Here is a 22,680-nt window from a genome sequence, read left to right as displayed (position 1 = left end):
GCTACAAGTGAAGGCTGTACTTTGTTACTGCCCAGTTTTAGATCCAATTATTCCCCAGGGTGAAGGTAATTCCCAACAGCCCTACAAGCAGAGAGAGAAGTATTTCTACCCACCTCCTCACCTGCATCAACACTTTCAGCTGTGGGTACAGCTCAGGCTGGAAAAGAGCTCAGTCCATAGGGTGGGTATGGGCATGAATTGTACTAACCAGAGAGGCTGCAGCCCAAAAGCCACCTCAGGAGAACAACTGCAGCTTCAGCAAGAATCACCCACATCAAGTCAACAAAGAAGATTCAGAGAGCAGGCAGCAGCACAAGCAAGTGCTTTCTCAGGCCTCCAAAGGCCTGGTGCCAAATCCTGATGGCTGGCTGAGAGCTCCAAGCACAGCCTTCCTCCATGGCCAGAGCATGTATATGATTTCTATCGCACTTCTGTTCTGGTGCCTAAATAAAACTGGAGCTTATGCTGTCATCTCCCCATTGAACAAAGGACTCCTACTACCTCGTTTTATGAAGCTCATAGAAGCTTAATTATTTTCTTGACACGCGCCTTCCCTCCCACTGCATTTGCCAAAAATTACTAAAGTCTGCCAACAGACAGAAAAGTAATTAGGGGAAGACACACACAAGGTAGCAAGATTACCCCAGATAAATTTCCTTTGGAACCCAGGCTAAAAATTACAGCATTGTATTTATTAAAAGAATCCCCTGAAGCCATACTTGTGATTGCTACACCGCTGCTACTGGCAATACAGCAGATTTTTAAGGCAATTGTTGGAGGATCATTATTTGGTTTCTACAAATCAGATTAATTTCACCCCTTCTAGCCAGAAGCCAGCCATTTATGAACACTTTTCCTATCTGTTAAATGGGGATAATAGGTACTTACCTATTTCAGATGTGGTCTGTGTGCAACAGACCACAGTGGTACACAAACAGTGGTATAAATATTTTTAAAGCATTCTTCTACATTAAAAAAAAAAAAATTTATAAATATTGCTGTAAGATTAGCACATACACATTTTACACTTTTTGAGTGGCTGCAACCTTTTAAAGATAGAAGCACAGCAGGGAACTAATCCTAAGCTGCATTTAAATGTAATAACAAGGAAACAATTTCTTTAGCAATCTTTCACCAAGTTAGCTTGCTGCTGCAATTTAACTCAATACTTAGGAAGATAGTGTGTTTTATTGGAGAGTTACATTGCTTTTAAAAATGTCTGACAAAAAAAATAACAGGCTGGAAAAAGTTTCAAGCAGGCCTTTCTCAAACTATTCCTTTGTTGGTGCTCACTGCCAAAAAGTGCATCTCCTTATCCTTGAATTCATCTCAGTCATGCCACGGACCGAAATCCAGCTAATATTTCCAAGACATCCAGATCTATTAATCTTCCTGCTCCCTACTGTCTTCTTGAAACCTCAGTGGGATGCTCAGAGATGCTGCTTGTTGACTTGCAATGTGAGATAAACCTGTCTCGCTGCTGCTCACACAGGGGGCACCTGGTTGGGATGCCACCTTTCCTCCTGGTACCCACAGATATCCAGGGACGGTGCATGTGCTTGGCACAAGGTGGGGAAAACATGAGGCTATGGATAATGAGTGCAAACTCTGCAGTCTTGGAAGAACAGGCAGTGTGAGAAAGGTGTCTACACCTCATACAAGCACTGGGGACCTTTCCCCTCCTTCCCCTTCCTTCACCAGAGGGTTTTTGAGCACAAAACCATCCTTACATACTCCATAACATCCAGACAATGGTAAGAGGGACCCTCACCTGCTTCCTCTCCCCAGTCCTGGCTGCTCTGCCTGTACAGGGTTACACAAAGCATTAATCTGTCAACAGGTAAAAAGACTCCTGCATACATGTTTCCCAAATCATCAGTCAAACAACAGTGGCCTACCAAATCACCCCAAATAAGCAACTAATGCAGCACTGTCTTATTAAATACAAAAGATTCTTATCAGCTTACCTGAATATGTTTTGGGCTTCCCTAATTGTGCCCTAATTTTATTACTTAATTATGAAGAATTAAGAGCCAGTTCTTTCAGTGAGGGCCTGTTCCTCTGCGTGTACCCAGTAATTGTTATATTACAGATTTAGCAAAGGTGTACTGCAATTGCTGCAAATTTCTCAACTTCTAGCCTGTTATTGCTTTTCCAGCAGGCATTTGTTTTGCAGGACTTTAACTTATCAATGTCTTTTGTCATATACAATGCTACTAGCTGTCTACAAAGATGTAAAGTGTGAAATCACAAAATGATTTTTGCTTAGTGTCATTTGGGTATGTTTTATGCACAAATGTAAGAATTTGAAAGTCAGAAAACATCAGAAAAAAACCATTTAATTACAAAAGAACTTTTTTAAATTAAAAAAAAACAAAACAATGGCACTAAACCAAAAGCAAAGTTATTTAAGAGATCATAACCATAGGCTGGTTCCAATTTTATACTGAAACTCTTAGGAACAGCTGTTCCTATCATCTGCACTTTGCTCCTGATTAAAATAACACCTAGATTTCCAGTAACAAGTAATCTTTCACAGAACTATAATGTATTACGAAAACACACATCACTTTTGTATTACATGTCAAAAAAAACCCCTTTATATTTATTACACTAGGTTTATAAATGTTCACCTAAGCATTGTACTGCTTTGCTATCTATTCCTTCCATTTGAAGAACAGGGAGTTTGTTCTACAGACAAAAGTAACTTGTCTTAGAGGATTTGCCCATAGTGGCACAAGCTATACTATGTGGGAATACCCAGCTAGATGGAGCATCGAGCAGTACATCAGAACAATTTCCTCTTTTACTTATCCTGTTTTTCAGAACCAACCAGTGCAGTGCTCCCCTTCATATGAAGACAGACTTTGACTTTAAGAAACAATAAATATACATGGCCCCAAAATTGTTCATATGCTGCAGATAACTAATCAGCAGATGTCTAATTTTTCTATGACCTTTCAGAGTTCTCTTTCACTGCTTGCACATAAAAGAGAGAGTTCCAGTGGTTACTCTGTCCACAAAGGGCCCACGTCCAAAGCTCAGCAGAAAGGTCCTTTATTCCTTTAATCAGCTTTGATCACGTAAAATAATGTCATTCAGTACTTGATTGCAAGTAGAATACTCCCTATGAGGTCAATACAAATCTCTGTGTGCACTGAAAAAGTATTTCATTCCAGGGATACAATTTCACAGTAGTTACTTCAGATAGTCAGCAGGAAGGTGTAAGCACTTGAGGACAGCTGAGCTAGTTTACAAATAAATTGTGAAGTGGCACACAAGCTAGTGAGCCTGAAGTGTGGCTGTGGAACTGGGGCTCTGGAGCTCCAGGCCATGGCCCTTTGTGTTGCGACATGCCTCCTCAGTCTATAATTCATTATCAGTGAATTCCATGGGGAGCTTTCAGTCCTTTCCTGAAAAGGCATGGATTTGCAATAGCTCTCTGTTGGAGCACTAATTTTTGAAGTGGTTTAGACAGCACCTATCAGCATCAGGGAAATCAGAACTCGATTTCTAACCTTGTCCAGGATAAACCAGATATAAAGCCAATGGTAAGTAATACCCACAGTAGACCCTTACACTGGTTTTGAGTGAAAGGTTTAGTGGTTTGCTACCTATGAAACTGAGACTACAGTTTCCTTCCACAGTTATTTTATTTTTCCTGAAAGTTTTTATTATGCTAGTAACTTAAAAGTTTTGGCAGTTACAAAATTCAATCTATCAGAGGTCCAAAAAACCTGAAATCGGTGTATGTAACATGGCTGCAATCACTGCTGAAATACCTAAAAGGTTTTTCTAGTGCATGACAATGTGCCAGAAAGGACAATGCCAACAGTAGTGAGCTTTAAAAAGACTCACCTTGTCACATGATCCTTTTTTTTTTTTCTTCCTTTTTTTTTTTTTTGTAATAATCTCAAGAGCACAATCAACTGGAGTAAAAATAAAATTACTTAAAAGATCTAGCAAAAAAGCTGCATAGAAAGCATCTTCACAGTTATTTTTAAATAGTTTTCATCAAACTTTAAATTAGGACTTCCAAAGACAAAATACATTGCATTGCAGTTTTTTCCAGTGAAATTCACACTTATTTGGGAAATTCATATGACTCGCTCAGGTTATTTTTTAATACTGTACCATTCAGAAGTGCTGATCAGGATTTGGTTCTCTATTGTATTAGCATTGAAAAGACCTATTTGAACACAAAATGCTACACAAACAGTTTGTAGGTCTCTAATACAAAGAGTTTAAACACCTGCTTGAAAAATAAATTCTTCTTAAACAAGACCTACCATATGGGAGGTAGCTTAGTGCCATTAAAATATTTAAGGTACTTATATATAAAATATATAAGGTACTTATGCTCGTTTCAAACATGAGTGGGAAAATTGTGCTATCACCAAAATTTTGCTGCAAGTAAAACTGAAAGTTTACTGGTTACAACTGTTGGGTCACATTGCCTTTTTTTTTTTTTTAACTGGAGAAAGTTCTATTAATATACATAATGATTGAATGTTGAAAGGACACACTATCCCTTTGAAACATTCAGCTGTACAACAGAAGTCCACAGGTTGGAGGTTTTGCCATTAGTTGTGATCTTAGCTCTGCTTAGGTTTTATAACCCACTCAGCATTTGGGTTGAGCTGGTACAGGTCCTTCATGTAGGTATCATCATCAAGGCAGCGTTCTCCTAGAAACAGAAAAGCCATGTGGTTACACCAGTACCAAAAGAGAAATGAAACAATTTCCAAAGTTCCTGTTACTGTTTTACTCCATGACATTTTCAAAGTCTCTCTGGGATGTTTAACACAGGACAATGCACATAAAAGCTGGAGGTGCTCCTACCCCTTCCTGTCTGCCTTGAGGAGAAAGGGAACAAGAGGAAGAAGGAAGGAGAGAAGGGGCTGCTCTACTCTTGTGATGAATTCTAGGTCAGATTCCTCACACAGACCATGCAGATGGGAACTCCCCTCTGCAAGCAAGCAATGTCCCGATCCTCTCATGATTATATCCAAAAACTACATTCACATTTGCATAGAAGCCCATTAAAATTTCAGGTTATTTTCCCCTTTCTAAATGCTAAGTTTGTGCAAGGTTTTTCCTTGCTAAGAAGGTGTTGCTCCCTATCCTCCTCCTCTTAAGTCAGCTGTTCTGCATAGCATTTGTAATAGTTGCTGTCCTAGGAGGGGAAAGTAGTACACTCTTCTTGGTGCACTACAGGCAATTAATTTATGTCCAGTAGCAATGATGAAAATAGCATATGCTGATCCATCAAGATCTGCTCATTCTTCCCATTCCCCTACAGGCAAAGCATTATCTCATGCATTTTCAACTGTGCATCACAATTCCTCTTCTACTCTGCTATGCAATTATTTGGGGTGGATGGCTTGTGCCAGACAGATATTTCCAGTACTTTCACTCCTGAGACAGGAGGCAAGCACAGGTGGAATGGTGCAGCTGGGTTTGTCTGCCAGCTCTTTGGCCTGCCTGCACAGAGCAGGCAAGAAGGCAAGACTCCCTGCTCAACCAGGCACAGAGTCCATCTGCTCTCTCTAGGATTTTAATCTGAACCTCTGTGACCAGTACTGCCCATGTTGCTAAACTAAGTCTTCTCCTCTGCACAGTGCAGCATGTTCAGGCAGTGACAGCATGGGGACAGCCCTTTGCCATGCCCCTATCCAGCCAGTTCTGGGCACAAATCTGTGGCAGAAGTCCCTTTCAGTGCCCTGAAACCCTACAGTGTACTGACTACTGAAGAAATGCGTGCAGACTTCAGCAGTTGCCTCTGCCAGAGGACAAGAACACAGCATTGTGCTTGTTACAATTATGAGCATAAGTGTAAGGACATGAGTGTGTCATGAGCCCCAAAAGTCTTCCTGATCTGGGCTCCCTCTATATGAGTCAGGCACATTGGGAAGAGAGACAGCAAAGGTCAGGACAGCTGGTTTACTTAAACCTGTAGGACAGATTAAAGACAGGGAATTTCTCTTCAACTGAGAGCATTAATAAGGACTAATAAGGACTGATTCAAGTTGAAATCCTCTGGAAGTAAACCATTCAGACAGAGAAAATGTCTAAGCTTTCTAACCTATGTCACAACAAAACAAATATGCACTTTCCTTAAGAGAAATACAATTTCTGTCACAAGTTTAAAGTAACAGTAACAGTTGTTCCAGTTTCATTGGAATTCTGCTACAAAACTTTTTGTCCTGCAATGATTACACCTCTGTAGAATAAAACTCCTTTAAAAAAGTCTTACATCTGGGACTGCAACCTGCTTTAATGGGCATAGGAAATGTAGGTAGATACCGGATTTTGCAAGAGAACATGTAATACCTTCATCTGGCATCCAACTATCTTGGCAGCTTATTTACCAGACTTAGTAAAAATACTAAAACATACCTGTTGAAGGAAACATAAGTAAGTGCTATTTTTAATTAAGTCTTTTGGTTCTGACAAACATGCAAAAAACCTGATTTATAATAGCAATTAGAATAAAAGAAAAATGCTACGAGTTGCAATTTACATACAGAATTGAAACTTGCAAAGAAAGAAGTACTGCATGTAATTTTACAATGCCAAATAAGTTTAACAGGTCACAGTTAAGGAAAAAAGTAAATGTAAGTCCAATCTACTACTGCTTTCTAGTTCTCCTTTTGTTTTCCTGAACTTATGAAAAATACTTTGATTGGAAACTGATTTCTAATGCAGAAATACTCTTGTATTTGTGGAAAAAAACTTTAGAACTGTGTTCAGAATTATCCTTGGCATTAACATGACTTATCTGCTGTTTACTTTAATGAAAAGGATCTGGAATAAGCAGAGCAGGAAAGACTAGCTGTTGGAAAATTTTGTCACATGATCATTTCTCTGGCTGAGCATTTTCTTCCCCCAAAAAGAACACTCCCCCCCACAAAGTGACACTCAGATGCAGAATATGAAGGAATGTAACTTCACATATTATGCCTCAGTACAAAGAGATGAATAAGATGAACTTCAAGCACCTTTGTATCCAACCTTTCTGTGCTTATTCACTGCACCTACATAACAGGAACATCTGTTACAGCTGCCAACGTCCTCAGGGACAGATGGTAAGATACTTCTAATACAATGATCACACCAACATCTCTGCTGCCTTCTCCACAAGGTTAACTGTCTGCCTTAGTGTCAGGGAGAACGAGGGACATGAATAAAAATGCAACCACAGTCAAGCCCATGGACAATGTGACAAGGAATCCTATTCTAGCAAAATAAGTTGTTCAGAAGGCATTCTTACCAATATTTCCTCCTATTTCATAAAGAAAGATCTCTTCTTTCTTGAGTGTTTGGACATTTCCACTGTGGGGAACAGAACACAATGAATGATGATGTTACAAAGGTGCTTGTAGATCAGCCACCTAGGCATGTCTGGGAGAAGTTATGCTAATTAAAATTAGCACAGCACCTGTCACAAATCCTCACTGACACAATCAGTGAACAAGAATACCCTTGCATGCTAGTTCAAATGAACAGTCCTGCAAGTGAGCAATACAGTAGAAAAGGTAAAATAAGATAAATATGACAAAACTGCAGGTTTTAGGAAAGAACTTCATTGTTATTAGCAAGTAGCTTGATATTAACACTCTGATTTTTCTTTTACTGCTGCTGTAAAAATAAGTATTTCCCTCAAATACACCATAGCTCAGAAAAAGCCTTATGGTTGGGTGGAAAAACCACATTCTTGCTGGATTTAATTGTACAGCAACTAAAAGAAGTAAAAAACAGAGAGTGGAAAAATAAACTCCCTTTATTATAACAGGATTCTATTATTCTCACTGCTTAATTGTAATAATATATGCTAAAGCCCAGCCAGAAAATAACTTTCTGACAATGGTGTAAAAGTCTAAAAACAGCATTTAGGAAAAAGCAGCTCCTTAATCTCAACTAGTGTACCATATTATTGCTTTAGATGAATAGCTAGATATGATGAACACATGCATTAATTTTAATTGTTTTTTTTTTAATTTCTCCCTTTCTAAATGGATTTGAATGACTAAAATGTAGCTTTTGGTTTAGATCATTTAATTTGCATGACATTTTCACATTATTATACTCCTGTACCTATTATGCTGTTACATAGAAATGCATGTCCTGGGATGACTTTACGATGCTTGTATTTTAAATAGATTTTTATATATATAAATGCATTATATATTTACATAATAAATGCATTATTTAAAAAGAATTCTTTTTCTTCTTCCCTTATTCCTCTGTTTTCTTGGAGCTCCCTTCTGACTTGTCCCCACAAAATTACAAAACTATTCCTGACCCATCAGATTAAATAGCAATTAATTTTTTACTAACAGCACTCATGTATTCCTAAAGGCTTCCTAAGCTTTAAGAACAATTCAAAGCATTAACTCCTCGAGCGTGTATTTTGATGGCTAAATTCAGCCAAACAGTTCATGAACTGACCCAGACTTTGAGTATTTTACAACTTTTTTCTTGATATAGTAAATGAAGAGACTCTTCTCCCGGCATAATAACGAAACAAAGATGTGTTTATACCTTTTCTGGCTGAGAAACCTGGCTACTATTTCACCAGCTTTCAGTTCTTCTGTCAGCTGTATTGCCATGGAAACTTTGGAAAGATGAGGCGCTTGCACCCGTATCACTCCCTGAGGAACATCAGTCTGCAAAGCAATAAGAGTGGTGGAACAAAGCTGCTAGCAGCTGGCTTTGATGAGCTTCTCAAAATACAGTATGGAATGAGTAAGGAAGTACACTGCTCTGCACTTCACTATCTACTACACTTCTCTACAAACATACAATAACTATGCAGCAGCTCAGTAAATTACATCCGACCTTCAAAGCTCTTTTTAAAAAAGGGAGAACTTCAGAACAAAGAACAGTAGTGTTTAATTATTTTTCAAAGATGTTAAGAATAACTATAACAATTATGCTATATTAAGAACACACTTTGGTATGATAAAAAGCATGTGACACTGATGTGGAAAATTCTTGCTGCAGGCATGAAAGCCAGGCAGTGCCCCCACACCAACCCTCTGCCAAAACTTCTGGAAGAAACCTGTCCAGTTCCAATTAATCTGAACTTCCTGCCCAAAAAACCCGAAAAACAAACCCAATTAAGAAAACACAAAGTACTCATGGATCTACTTTAAAGGATTCTTCTTTCCTTTTTGTAAATTTCAATTTTTAAAAGCAGATACTCATTACTGCAGGTTTTTCTCCCTATTTCTTATTGTCCAGAATATGTTCAGCTAGGTAACCTGCCCTATATAATAGTCTGACTATAAAATGGATTTGTATTTTATTTCAACCCACAAGTCCTTGATGATGAATATTAATCATATTAGCTACAGAGAAGGCGGACAAAGGACAGCTTTTCTGTTCCACTTGCAGGTACATGACATTTGAAGTTACAAAAGATATCATTTATTTGTGAATAAGGTCCTAATTTCTGTTCCTGGAAATATTTCTATTCCGATTACATCATCATTTACCCAAATCCACTCCCTTTTGATAGGAAAATAAACTAAGACTCTCTGTACTCAAGGTTGATTATTGCAGTTCATTGTCTCCATTCCCACCACGCACCCCTCCATTTACCCAATTGCAAGGCTGAGCATTTTTTCTTCCATAATCAATGAATAAATCTGGGCACCTGTGAATCTAGAATAGCTTCTCTGAAATCAGAGCTAAATGAGTACAGAACAAGTACAAACATGAGCAGAATTGGAAGAATAGCTTCCTGAGAAAGCTGAAGGCTTGTTACTATACAAATGATGAGTTATGGTAAGCAATTTTAACCAAATAATCCTTCTGTGTCCAGTCTTACTATTTATTGATTTAAAAATCCTAGACATCATAACTATTTCTGTCTAAAGCAGTAAGAATCATCATATTGGGAATTTGCTATGTAGTAATTATGGAATCAAAGACTCATAAGATCGCAAGAGATCTCGATGAGATTTCCCCTAGAATAACTCTAAATTTCTCACATCTGTTCTTTAAGGCCTCCACCTATGGAAACAGTGTCTGTAGCCATCTGCTAGGTAGTAAATCCTGCTAAAAATTTTTTAGCCTCTTTCCAAACTTCTGGGATCCTGACAAAAAGAAATTACATTTTTAAGGATGAAATTATGGTTTACCAGATGTCCCTATCTGGTCTTCCATCAAATTCAAATTGGTAAATTTGAACTAGCTTTCATTTTTGTATACAGTTCTTGATAATTTTGTCTCAGTTGACTTTAGTGGAGTTTCTCCAACTTTCAGCGGGATAACTTTTTTTTTTTTTTTTTTTTTTTTGCTACACAGCAGACATATGATAAATTATTTAAAAAGCAGTCTACTTTGAGTATATGAGAAAAAGAACAAGAAATGTCCACAGAGCTCTAACATTATGGTCACAGATCAAACAGAATAATTACTTTGTTTATTCACAGAGAGTCATTATTAGCTCAGCTAATTAATGCATTTTGCCACTTTCACCACCTGCATTTCCAGGAGAAATCATGCTCAGCTGCACAATATATTCATGCTGCCAAACCACAGAGAGAACAGAACCTGAGCATCCCCTAGCCCATACACTGCGCAGGTTGGTGGGAAAGAAAATGTGGTGTGTCTAAGAACTGAATGACAGGACCTATTCCCTACACAGCACAGTCCAAAATACCCAAATGAGGGGCTGGCTCCATATCATAACATATCAGGCTATGAACCTATGAGAGGACTGACTACACACTGAAGAGTGGGTGACCAGTGCTACTCAGTTTGCAAGTTTCCTCCCCTGCCTCACAGGTCCTCTCAGGTCAGATTTAAAACAGATTTAATTCAACCCCTGGCTGAATTAGGTACTTGCATTATTAAAAAAACTGAAGACAGCACATCGCTACTTGATGGAAAATACATTGGCCTACAACATTCAGCTGCAGGAGGCAGAGCAGTCACCTGTGAGGTACTAATCTCCTTCAAACCCTTCCTTTTCAGAGGGGCTTAGAATCTATATAACACAGAGAAGAGCAGCTGCCTGGCCTTAGGATCTGGAGTTGGTCTCTTCCAGTTTCTTCTAATCCATTTTTCCTGACCCACTTAAATATTTTTCACTCTAGGTGCAGAGAGAAATGTGACTATGCAATATTTTCATTTATGAAGGAATATTATGCATACTTATTCAAGGTGCAAAGTATACCAAGCAGGTATGGGGCATGAACATTATGAAGAACAAAATTGATTTTCAGAAGGACCTTGCTACATGGACGGAAAAGGCTGAAAGAAATGCTAGGCAGTTGTTATCTTTGGGCTACAAAATATTGCACCCAATTTGGGACAAACAACTAGAAAACCACACACAGAGAAATTATGTAGCAGGTAGCAATTTTTTTAGTAAATAATCTGGCACTGCAATGAGTGACATATTCAGCAGGAGTCAGAAAGGTGTGTAACTCTGTGTGAACTCAAACAGATCATGCAAACAGAAGGGCCTGGGATACAATGGGTTTTATAACCTGCAGTAGCTCAGCCCAGTGCATTGCTGCTCACACAGCTCCCCTTTTTGGAACAGCTGCACCATACAGAGGAATACAATGACAGAAGGCAGAAATGTGGCCAAAGGCAGTAGGTAAATTTCCAGTCCTTTCTTTGTCTGTCTAGAGCATTATTCAGCCCCAACACAAAGACTTAATCCCCAACACTGACTTGGGGCCATAGGTATGCATAGGTATCCCAAAAAGCAATTAACCCTCACAAGCCCTCTAATATTAACCACTCTCAACCCTGTACAGAGATCTCACCTGGAGTTTGCAGTAAATGCTTTTTAACCTCTGTCTCAATATGGGAAATGTGATTGATAGAAAGGCCTCATCAGAGCTAAGATGAAATTTTATCCAAATGAGCTGCTAATAAGAACGCAGATTCTGAGTTATTTCTGGAGAATATGGAGGTGACTCAGGTTCTGTCCATCTGTGTTTAATCACGTAGGGTGCCACAGCAAGTGGTAGAAAATAGAAATTTTTCCTCAGGTAATTAGGTCTTGTGTTTAAAAAGAGATTGGATGTGGCACTCGGTGCCATGGTTTAGTTGAGGTGTTAGGGCATGGGTTGGACTCAATGCTCTTTAAGGTCTCTTCCAATCTAGTGATGCTGTGAATTCTGTGAAAGTTTCAAACAGGTTTCACTGGAGTGGGAAATTCACCACACGTCTGGGTGCCTCACTTGCCACCTGATAGTTAAATATAGTTCAAGAACTGCACAGGAAATTTACCTCATTTGTAAATTAAAGCAGTATGAACTGAAAACTAGGAAGAAGGAAAACCCAAACCAATAAATTTTCCTGAAAGAATGAGACTATTTTTTTACTTGAAAAATGCATAAATTGTCATTCACGATGAAGCCTTATCAATTTGTGAATACGATTTTAAGACTAATATGTTCTCAAGCACCCAAAATTACTGAATGCTTGCAATAAGCATGAAGGATTTGTAAAAAATTGTATCATTTAATTTTGACAAAAATCTCCACAGAATTGTAGGGCTTAAAGAAAATCATTGAATAGTAACTTTACATTTATATTTGAATAAGAGTATTACACAAGACTTCAGTTCTACATCCCCAAAGGATTAGAAAGGCATAATTTACTCTAAAAGACCTCAGACCTAACTCCCCAGTGGATTAAAAAGACATATCTTTGAACTGAATTATAAAAAAAAAATCTAATATCTGAACTTGAAACAGCATTTACTTTTTTCAGTGTATTTGCTGTTATTTTGGTGTTGAACACAGGATGGCAGCATTAAGTGAATCACATCAACTCAAGTGAATTCAATTCAAAGAATTCTTTTCTTATTAGACCAAGAAAAACAAATTCCAGTTTTTAATTAGCTGTATTTTAAAATCATATATAAGTTATTCTGTGCAAAGATTCCTGCATATAGACAGATACAAAAGTAACGCAAAGTGATGCCCGGGGAATTAATTAATTTTGGATATTGAGATATGTGTCAAATACTGCATAAAAAATGAGGTAGGAACACTGAAATGTAAGTCTCCAGCTGATTCTGGATATATAGCATATTCATTTGCCACATTCTATTTGCTTCGGCTTAAAAGCTTAAAAAGAATATGCCTTTATAATAATATGACAACGCTTTTTTTGGTAACATTTTTTGACATACACACACTTGGTGAGAGAACCAGACTGCTCACAGCAGACTGCATTTCTACCAGCGACCACAAGATGACTCTACCTCACCAGATTCCTCACTGAGACTTCAACCCACAAGGGGGTACTTTCATACCACCCAAATGAGAGCTTTTCACACCACCCAAATCTGATACGTTTTCATTATGGTACCAGAATATATGTATTTGTACCAGTTTGTGCGTTTAAACTAACTAAAATCTTTCGGAGCTACAGGAAAAATTAACACTACAATTGCCACAGGATTTTTGAATTTTAAAGAGTATGTGAAGAGTGTTATGCTGAAGCTTATGCCTCGACATCTCTGATGTGTATGGCAGAAGCCAATTATCTAAAGGAGAGATACTGAACTATGGGTTATATACACTGGGGTAGGCTGGCATTAGCCACTCAGACAATAGCTGCATAAGAAGCAGTTCATCAGTTTTTCATGTTTGTTTCATCCTTTGGGGTTTCTTGGGTTGGACAGGTTGTGCATGTTCTAGCTAAAGACTGGGACAAAGAGTTCAGTGCTTAGTATTTTTCAGAGCAGAAATATTCTGAAGAATCTGTGAAAACAAACAAAAAACTGGTACAATCCTCTAAATGTGTCATGCCAGTAACCCACAAACTGTGAAACCCACACTGATTTGCTATCTATTGGAATTCTCAATTAAAAAATGTACATATCCCCTCTGCTCTATCCACTTCTTCACTAAAAATTATGATCCTATTAATAAAGCATTTCAGATATAATTTTCCTTACGTCATTAGGAGTCTTCTCCTGTTTCTCATGCTTTTCCCGGTCATATGCCATCTTTTTCAGAAGTTTCTTCATAGCTTTGTCCTTTTTCTCCTTCTTCTGGCTTTCGGTGTTTTGTTTTCTTACTTGGTTAACAATAAACTTCGGAATCTAGATAGAGTAAGCATGAATAACCACGTAATTTTCTTACCAAAATTTTGTGAGTGGCCAGATTACCAGGTAGAACTCAAAACCAGTGTTTCTTTCCAGTAATAACTAAAGATTCAAATAATATAAAACTGTGAAACAGTTTTAAAATAAGTCCATTTGTGATAAAATATTCTATTCAGTAACTTCTCAGGGGAAGAGAGGTGGAATTATACAGCATTTTTACTTTTGTTAGCCAAAAACATTCACTTGACACTTAGTATGTAAAATGGTGCTAATCACTTTTCCTCACATGCAGCAAAGGTCAAAATTGTTTCAAGTTGTTGATGGACAACACACCTCCAACTTGTCCAGTTTGTCTAAGCTAGAGCTTTGCTTAAGACCATGACACAACTTCATGCTTTATCAAAACATGTTTTATATAATATTAAGTTTGGCCCACAAGGGCAATGAGTTCAAACGCTGTATTTCCCACTAATATCTCTAAGCCAAAAAGAATTGCCCACAGCAATATATACTGGCAGACCAAATATACATATTCCCAAGGATTTATTTTTGAGTTCACCTGTAGTACATACAATATTAAAACTCTGACCACTAGAGCTTAAAATTAGATGAAACATTTTTGTTTTGCTCCCATAAGAGTAATCTCTGATCAAGAACACAGCTGGATCAGTCTGATCCTTTTCTATATCATGGATGTAACTTCACATGACTTCTCTATTTAGATACCCTGTTGTGAAATTTATCATCCTCCCCCCTTAAAACCAGACTTACTGTCCAGAGGAGTTTTTGGTACTGGATCATAAAGCGCATGACGTTTGCTGTCCCAGCTGCCATGACAAACTCGCTTTGTTCAATAGTCTTTGAGCCAAGCCCATGAAAGGTGAAAAGGTTTGGGGCCATCACCATCGCAACATTCTTCAGCGTCATCTTATTTTTGTCTCGGTGATCAATTACCCTTTGGAGGAATTCAAGCAGTACCTGAAATAAGAGCAGAACTTTCAGCTCAACTCTGCATGTTAGAAGTGAAGCATGTGCAGAGTTCAAAATTAACATGAGTGAAACACAATGTTCACACATTTTTCTAAAAAAGCTCTTAATTCCTAATAAAACCACATTAAAAGAAATCAATTACAGAAGTGTGAATATATTTATTCACAGAACAGTAATGCAAGTTTGGTTTCCTTCAAGTAATGAAGTAAAACATTCCTGTTGTTTTTGTGGCGAACATTTTCAAAAGCATTCATGTGACTTTGAGGCCCTGCACAGTAAGATTTGTTTCAAAACTTTTGTTATGTAGGTGTATAAGCAGCATCCCACAGATGCTTGTGAAGACATTACTGCTGGCATTTGTTAAACTGAAAGTGAACACAATAGTGCCAGCTGTCATGCTCATGGAAACATGGAGTGGCTAATTCTGTAAGGTAAGCAATTCACAAGTAAAGCACTGCATTGTGAATGACAGGTAGCCAGTTAGAAACTGGCAATTTTCAATTAATTTGGTTCCAGATATTTGCAGCTCAACTCAGGAGCCTTCTTGACTGCCTCCACACAGCAAATAAACTCAAAAAGAAAGTCTTGCTTGAACAGTAGACCTAGTAGGATTTTTTGCCTGTAATAGATGATGTTCTGCATCCTACACAAATCCTGCATTCATTCTTGATTGTAACAGCTTTAATGGTAAACATATTCTGAAAAAAAGCATTAATAGCTTTGCTACAAAAGGACAAGCACAAATTGGAAGGATCCATGTAACATGCTACAAATAGCAACAGGAAGTGTAAATTTCTAGTTTATTGAGAGTAGAAAAAACAGCACAGAGAGTGAGGAATAAAATTAAGAGCTAAACCCACCTCACAAAAGGAAACTCACATTCACTGTATTCTAACACTATTTATTTTTTGCACTGAAAATAATGACTGATGCAAAAAAAAGGAAAAAAAAATAGGGAGCAAAACTTCTAAGAGAAAAGGTTGCTCACTGGGAGATTACTACTGCAACCCTGGAAAAATGTCAAGTTACATTCTTTAAAGTCATTTGGGAGGAGTTAGGGCTCTAAGTTGTTTTTTTTTTTCTCCCAAAGTTATGTGAAATATGGGGGAATAAAAAGAGTCAGTAATTTCAGCATTAACTTTGAACTAAAAAAAAAAAGAATGTTCAAAAGACAACGGCATTCATTACAGTAGATTCACAGAAATAGTCAAAACGTATATGCAGGAAAAGAGTATTAACAATTCTAACCTTCAGGGTGTCTCTGTTTGCTTCAGGTAGAAGGATAACCAAAAGATTCAAAGCTTGCAGTTGCTGTTTCCTCGTTGGGAGATCTGCCAATAAAGCACACTGAGCTCAGTATTTTGGAACAGTTATTTATACTCTTCAAAAAGCATGATTTCTAAGTTGAAACTTCTTGCAAAATGCTGAATGCATACACATGGCTAATTATCACAGTACGACAAAGGACTGGCAGATCCTGGTTTTCTGATACTCATTTCCAAATGTTCTTTTAGGATTCAGTTGGTGTGACTCAGCAGTCTTTTGGCACTGTTTTCTAGATGCCTTGTGATTCCTACTTTATTTTGCAATGCTACAAGAAGGGATTGCTGATGGTCCTTCCCTTTCTGAGCCTGTGCTCCAACACACCAAAGGGTACATCCAGCACTGCTTTCACAGCTTCTCTGGTTGCCTTCACAGCGGCACCATCTCCCAGGTCACCCCCATAGAATGAATACCACGTGTAACTGAGTGAGGCAGTTCTCCAGCCACACAACCAACAGCAGCTGCAATGGCAAACCAGAGGGCATGAAGCCAAGAGCAGAGAAGCTTAACACATATCTACAGCAGAGAGTGCTGTACCAAGTGAATTAAAGAAAAGCAACGTTGCTTCTGCCTTTTACCAACTGCTCAGCGGTGCATGGTTCACCCAAGCTGCACAGTGAATGCATCCCTGCACTCCTAGAGCTCCTAGAAGAGCTGCTGGGTTCTAGCAGTGTAGAAAGCTCCATATTTGTCACTTGTGATAAACTTCCTCCTGTCATGCTTTAGAGGACATGTTCTGGCAAGTCTTCTCAGGAGATTCCTAATGAATCAGCCAATACATCAAACCAGGGAAGAAGGGGGTACCTGTGCACAACATAGTTTTATCACATGATTTCAAAATTCAACAGGGCTGTTCTCATGCATCCTGCTGGGATTCCAACTGAATTGCTATTTCAAATACATTTCATCCAAATCAACTCAGGAGACGCCAACAAAAAAAAGTTCACTGATGAAATAAAAAAAACCCATCTTGCTGACTACCTTCTACCATACGAAAGATTAAGGCTCTGAATAAATGAATGGCAAACTGTATAATCATTTAAAACATCAAGTAGTGAGAGCAAAGTTATCTACCTGCTTTAGAAAGACACTTTAAAAGCGAGGCTTAAATTTAGTTTCAAAACACCATATGTTACAATGTTAAAAAAAAAAAAAAGAGAATCAATCTTTTCCTAGGAAAGTAAGCAAAAATAAAATTGCAAAACAATTAAAATTCATTACTTAAATGAAGAGCTTCTGTCTGCAACAATTGAATTTTAGTTGCTTGCATTATTTAAATTAGCAAATTAAAGTGTTCAAATTGTTCTTTAAAAATTTAATTCTAACCACACTACTTAGTCACATACTATGAAAAACACCGACTACTGTCACAAAGATGGTCCTTTTTCTCTACCACCTAATCTTATTGCATGAAACCAACAAGAAAAGCTATTTAAACAATGGGAGTCCATGAAATGCTGTGTCTGTTTTGAAGCAAATCTTTTAGTTCAATATAGAAAGTGGTTTGGATCCTGGCACCTGAGTACTTCTGGGTAAGTAAAACCACATAAGCCTTCAGACAGCTCAGGAGCACAAGCAGAAACCCTCCTGGGTCCAATCACTATCCAGTAAATGAAACAACCTTGTGGAGCTCTTTGCTGCCAGCACCATCTGAAAGTGTTCTGGCCAGTTTTAACTTGACACTCAGTACTGCAAAATCGACAACACTGTGTAGCAGGCCAAAGCACCAACCCCCTACTCCCACCAATCTGACAGCACTGAAAGGCAGCTCAGACTTCGGAGACTTGACATAGAAGTCAAGAATTTTTAAGAATATTTGTCAGTTTGCCTGTCCATGTGAATTCTCTGGGGCTGGGTTTAGCTAGGTTGGTTGGAGCATGGTGCTAATAATGCCAGGTTGATGGTTTGATCCCCATGTGGACCATTCAAAAAGCTGGACTTGATAATCTTTGTGGATTCCTTCCAATCCAAAATATTCTGTGATTCTATGAAAGCCCCTCTTAGAAATGAGCCACTGCTCTGCCTGCAGGCAAGGGAAATAGAACTTGCAGTCCCCTGTTGACTGGGGAGTTAATGTATGTGGGTTCTCACTCTGGATTCATTACCACCAACCCACTCTCTTCCAGTTACAGCTGGTATGTTTGCTGTATTGCACCCAGCTGGCAAAGAGCACATTTTCACAAGAACTTGCTGATCTCAAGGGACCACGGACTATCAGCAGTTCTGACTATTCTGCTCTAACTTCTCTTGTAAATGGATAAAATACCCTAACCAGTATAAATTATCATTTGTTATATTTCCTGGAGAACTGCTTATCTTTGTTGTGGTTTTCTTTTGAAGCAAACACTATTTATAAACTGATACTGTCATACACATTTTCTGTGTAGCCCTTGTATACCTCCTAACTACTCTCAGAAACATTAGGAACTGAAAATGTGCTTTCATTGCATGTGTAAGCTATTAAAATAGCTGTTACATGAAAGATGTTATTTGCACAGTAGCAAAATTATGCCCATCTTTTCTCAGGAGAACTCATATTGTTATTCAATTTGTTTCTCAGCAAAGAGGCACTTCTCTGCACGGGTATCAATTCTTTCAGCAGAGACAAAAAGGACACTACTCACTCTGCACATCTTGGAAAGCTTTGAGATATTCTACGGTGAGGAGTGGCTGAGGCAGTTCACGGATGAAGAGTTTTAAAAGACTTGCTGCATCATGTTGCTTCACATTTTCCCAGTTGAAAGTCCCTTCATAAAATTTTGCTTCCAGTTCTTGGCAAAGACCCTGAAATGCAATGGATACAGAGAGCACCAGTAATATCTGGCTGCTGGAAGTCACGCGTTATACACACAGCAGTACCTTCCACACTTTGAAAGGGGGGGAAGGACATCTGAAATATCACTTAACTCCAGTTGCTGCTGGTCATTTGCTACAAAACAGATAAATGTGGGATCAGAAGTACTGCAAGTAAACACACATTAATAGGCAGCAGTCAAATCATACGGGGAAAAATCCCATGGGCCTGAGCCAGAGCCGTATAGAATAAATTTACAATAAGAAACAGATATCATCCTCAAGCACATAAGGGTCATGGCTTCCCCTCTACCCAAATATTAAGACTGCCTGATATACAGAGCAATTCTGAAACTGCTACCCAAGGGTGTTGCTATAGTGCACACATGGCCATTTTCATAAACAAATAAGGCAATTATGAGTGTTGACACACAGCTTCTTATCAAAATATACACTAAGGTGAGGCTGGTTCTCTTTTAAAAACAAAGGGCATGATTTGTATAACTGCATAGCTGAATGTCTTGCCATCTACAGGGAATTCCATGTTGCTGGGCACATCCAGCTTTGCCTAGTATGGGGTGTCAAATGTGCCCCACGTGGAAGCGGCCTATCCTGCAAATCATGAGGTTATGCAGAAGAGTAAAGAGCTCTGAACGTCTCAGTGGAAGGTCATAACTCTGGGGCTGGGAAAGGATGGGATACCGTTGGCGGCAGACATTACCATACCCCTACCCTGCTGCCATGGCAGTGCCACTGCTGGCCTTTCACAGATGCACAAATGGCAACACGCTGCAAAGACCAAGTCCTTCTTAGCCTATTGCTAAGTATCAGGCTTGATTTCACACCCACTTCATTTATTTCCTAGTCTGGCAGAGTGAAAAGTAACCTCAGTACAGGGCCAGAGGCCCCTCTCACAGGTCCCTCCCTTCTTTTTAGCTCAGTTATTCTGGACAGAAAAGGAGGACAGAGTCACTGGCTTGTTTTGTAAAATATGTGCAATGGAAAAATATGGCCATAATTATTTATCTGGACAAGAAGGGCAAATTGAACAAAGGATATTAGATACATTTTTAAGATACCCTTCTCAATACATTTAACTTTGTCCAAACGGAAAATGAATCTATTTCTATTTCTAGAAAGAAAATGTGGACACTTAGTTTGGTATAAAAGTTGGATATTCTCCACTGTCCTCTAAAGAGATCTTTTGTCTCCACTGACTGTACTGGAGGTTCAAATGTGCAACAGTCTATGTCTAAATTCAAGTGGGTATGATTTCCTGATCATCAAAAAGAGCAAGCTTTAGAAAGAGAGATGAAAATTCTCCCTCAAAGAGAATTCACCTTCTCCATCCACATTGAGACCAAATCACTGCAGTAAATGCGGTATTAAATGTATAGATAGAATTATTTTAAGAGAGGCAAAGGCAGAAATTTCAACTATGTGTCCTAGTGCTCCAATGCCTACATTTTAAAGTAAATGTATTTGACTATGGGGTATATCCAATGCACTTTCATAATAACCCAAAAATCTATAGAATATGATAGCAAAGTATTTTTCTGTCTTTCTATAAAACTATATAATGAGGAAAAGACTTTTTTTTTCCTGTTTAAGAAAATTAAGGGAAAACTTCAGTCCTCTAGTATGATAAATTATTTGCTTTTAAAAAAGCTTTCTATTAGAATAAGTAAAAGAACTTATAATATTTGCTAGCAAAACTATTTTTTAAAGAAATAGTTCATGCAAATAGAGAGGTTAAAAATAAATGAAAGCCTAATAGTGAATGATCCACTGTCTGAGATATTGTATTAAGCTAATAAAATCAAAGAAAAAACAAATAAAATAGAATCGCTAAGAAATCACTCCAGTTTGCAGAACCACTGTTAAATAAAGAATGGAGGGAAATTGAAAAAAAATTAGTATCTTAGTTACGGGTAAATAAACAAACCCAATTTCCACAATATTCCCTTCTTTTAGTTGTTTCTCATGAGCCAACAGCTGGACCAAGTTCTACACAACAGAGGCTGGCAGACATCTTTGGACAGCTGAATCCACTTAAACGGTCCTTTCTGCTTGGAACTTAAGGCCAGTTCAGACCATCCTTTTAACACATTGAGCCTTGGCATGAATCACAGTGTGTATTTAGCTCCCTGCATTAAGGCAAATACTGGGGAAGAGCCTGCTGGATGTAGCTGGCACTCACCCTGGGAAGTGTCACCGTGCACAGACGCGCTTAACAAGATTGCGCTCGGCCAGCCGAGCTCTTATATTGCTGTTCATAAAAATAAATGTGAGAGGTGCTTCAGTGCACGCTGCCTGCCTTGCCCTGTAACACAGGTTAAGTCTAGCTATTAAAAAAGGCTCACAATGCCAGGGAAAAGCTTCTTCCTAGGGTAGAAAGACTGTGTATGAACTGTTCAGATGACTAAACTGGTTCAGGGAGAAAGCAAAAGGCTGGAAAGCTCATGCCAAGAATTAATGAGATTTTGGCACAACTGAATTTGAAAAGTAGCTTTGACTCTCCTTCAAACTTAAGCTCCAGTCTTTCCCCAAAACTACAGTGAGTGAAAGCATAAAATCTCTGGCTAATATAATTCAGTTTTCTTTGTAAAGTGATTTTGTTTTCTGTTTTTGAAGATTTTGATACCAATGGGATGCTAAAATACAATTTGTATGACAAAATAAATTCAGCAACCACATATTCATTTTGGCGGATATTAATAACCTGTGCAATGCTTTACCTTTACTCTCGTTGCAACTCCTGGTATTCTAAGAAGTCCCTCTGTTTCCAGAGTTGTCTCTTCTATCTGGGCAATCAGCTGTCAAACACAAACCAAACTGGAATGAGCAAAGATGCCAATTAAAAATTACTGGCAGACAGTTCTGATATATTAAAGGCTTTATGCTTCTGCCTCTCTCTCTGTGCATATGCATTTGTGCACACAGATTTGTAACAAGCAGAGATTCAAACACAGTTTGCAAATGAATTACAGTTCTTGTAGAAGGAAACTTTAGTGTGGTTCTTACCCTTTTTTAGGAGTCCTATTAAAGAGGAGTTTGTTTATTTTATTAAAAAAGAAACCTGTATATTTTTTACCTCCTTCAAGCCTCCTCTGAAGGCTGAAGAATTATTTTCAAAAAATACTGTGGCTTCAAAATTATATCCCAATTACTATCCTTGTTAAAATGTCTCCAAATCAAAATAAATCAAAATAATTAAGGTAACATTCTCATGAATACTCTAGGACTTTACAAGAGGAGAACTAAGAACTTCTAGGCTTTAAAGAAGCCTCTGATTTGCAAGTTCTGACATTCTCCTAACAGACTTAAAAGTCTGCATCCCTTCACATGGATAAATTTGCAAGAAATTCCATAAAAGTAATTAAAACCCACAGAATAATTTTTTTCTCTAAACAATATGCCTTAAAATATTCACTGAAGGATGGAATTAAAAGTATTTAAAACAAATCTGTAATCGTCAAAAGCTG

At 38.1% G+C, this 22,680-nt stretch overlaps 1 protein-coding gene across 3 annotated transcripts in view; it reads right to left on the bottom strand.

The window, feature by feature from the left end:
• Positions 1–3,041: 3,041 nt before the first annotated feature.
• Positions 3,042–22,680, bottom strand: part of ARHGAP18 (Rho GTPase activating protein 18) — a 67,380-nt gene continuing 47,741 nt past the window's right edge. For 2 of the 3 annotated variants that reach the window (XM_009092311.4, XM_030236235.2), the window contains exons 8-15: positions 21,934–22,011; positions 19,027–19,186; positions 16,328–16,410; positions 14,861–15,067; positions 13,940–14,086; positions 8,545–8,669; positions 7,274–7,335; positions 3,042–4,687 (exon numbers count right to left, since the gene is read on the bottom strand). In XM_009092311.4, the coding sequence (XP_009090559.3) occupies positions 4,596–4,687; positions 7,274–7,335; positions 8,545–8,669; positions 13,940–14,086; positions 14,861–15,067; positions 16,328–16,410; positions 19,027–19,186; positions 21,934–22,011 (954 nt within the window). In that variant the 3' untranslated portion in view covers positions 3,042–4,595. The remainder of the gene's footprint in view (positions 4,688–7,273; positions 7,336–8,544; positions 8,670–13,939; positions 14,087–14,860; positions 15,068–16,327; positions 16,411–19,026; positions 19,187–21,933; positions 22,012–22,680) is intronic. The other variant, XM_018916688.3, reaches the window with a different exon arrangement.

Source organism: Serinus canaria, chromosome 3, assembly GCF_022539315.1.
Source record: "Serinus canaria isolate serCan28SL12 chromosome 3, serCan2020, whole genome shotgun sequence".
In the NCBI taxonomy this organism is placed as follows: Eukaryota; Metazoa; Chordata; class Aves; order Passeriformes; family Fringillidae; genus Serinus; species Serinus canaria.
The sequence above is the reverse complement of the archived record's forward strand: the minus strand, read 5'-3'. Positions and strand labels throughout refer to the sequence as shown.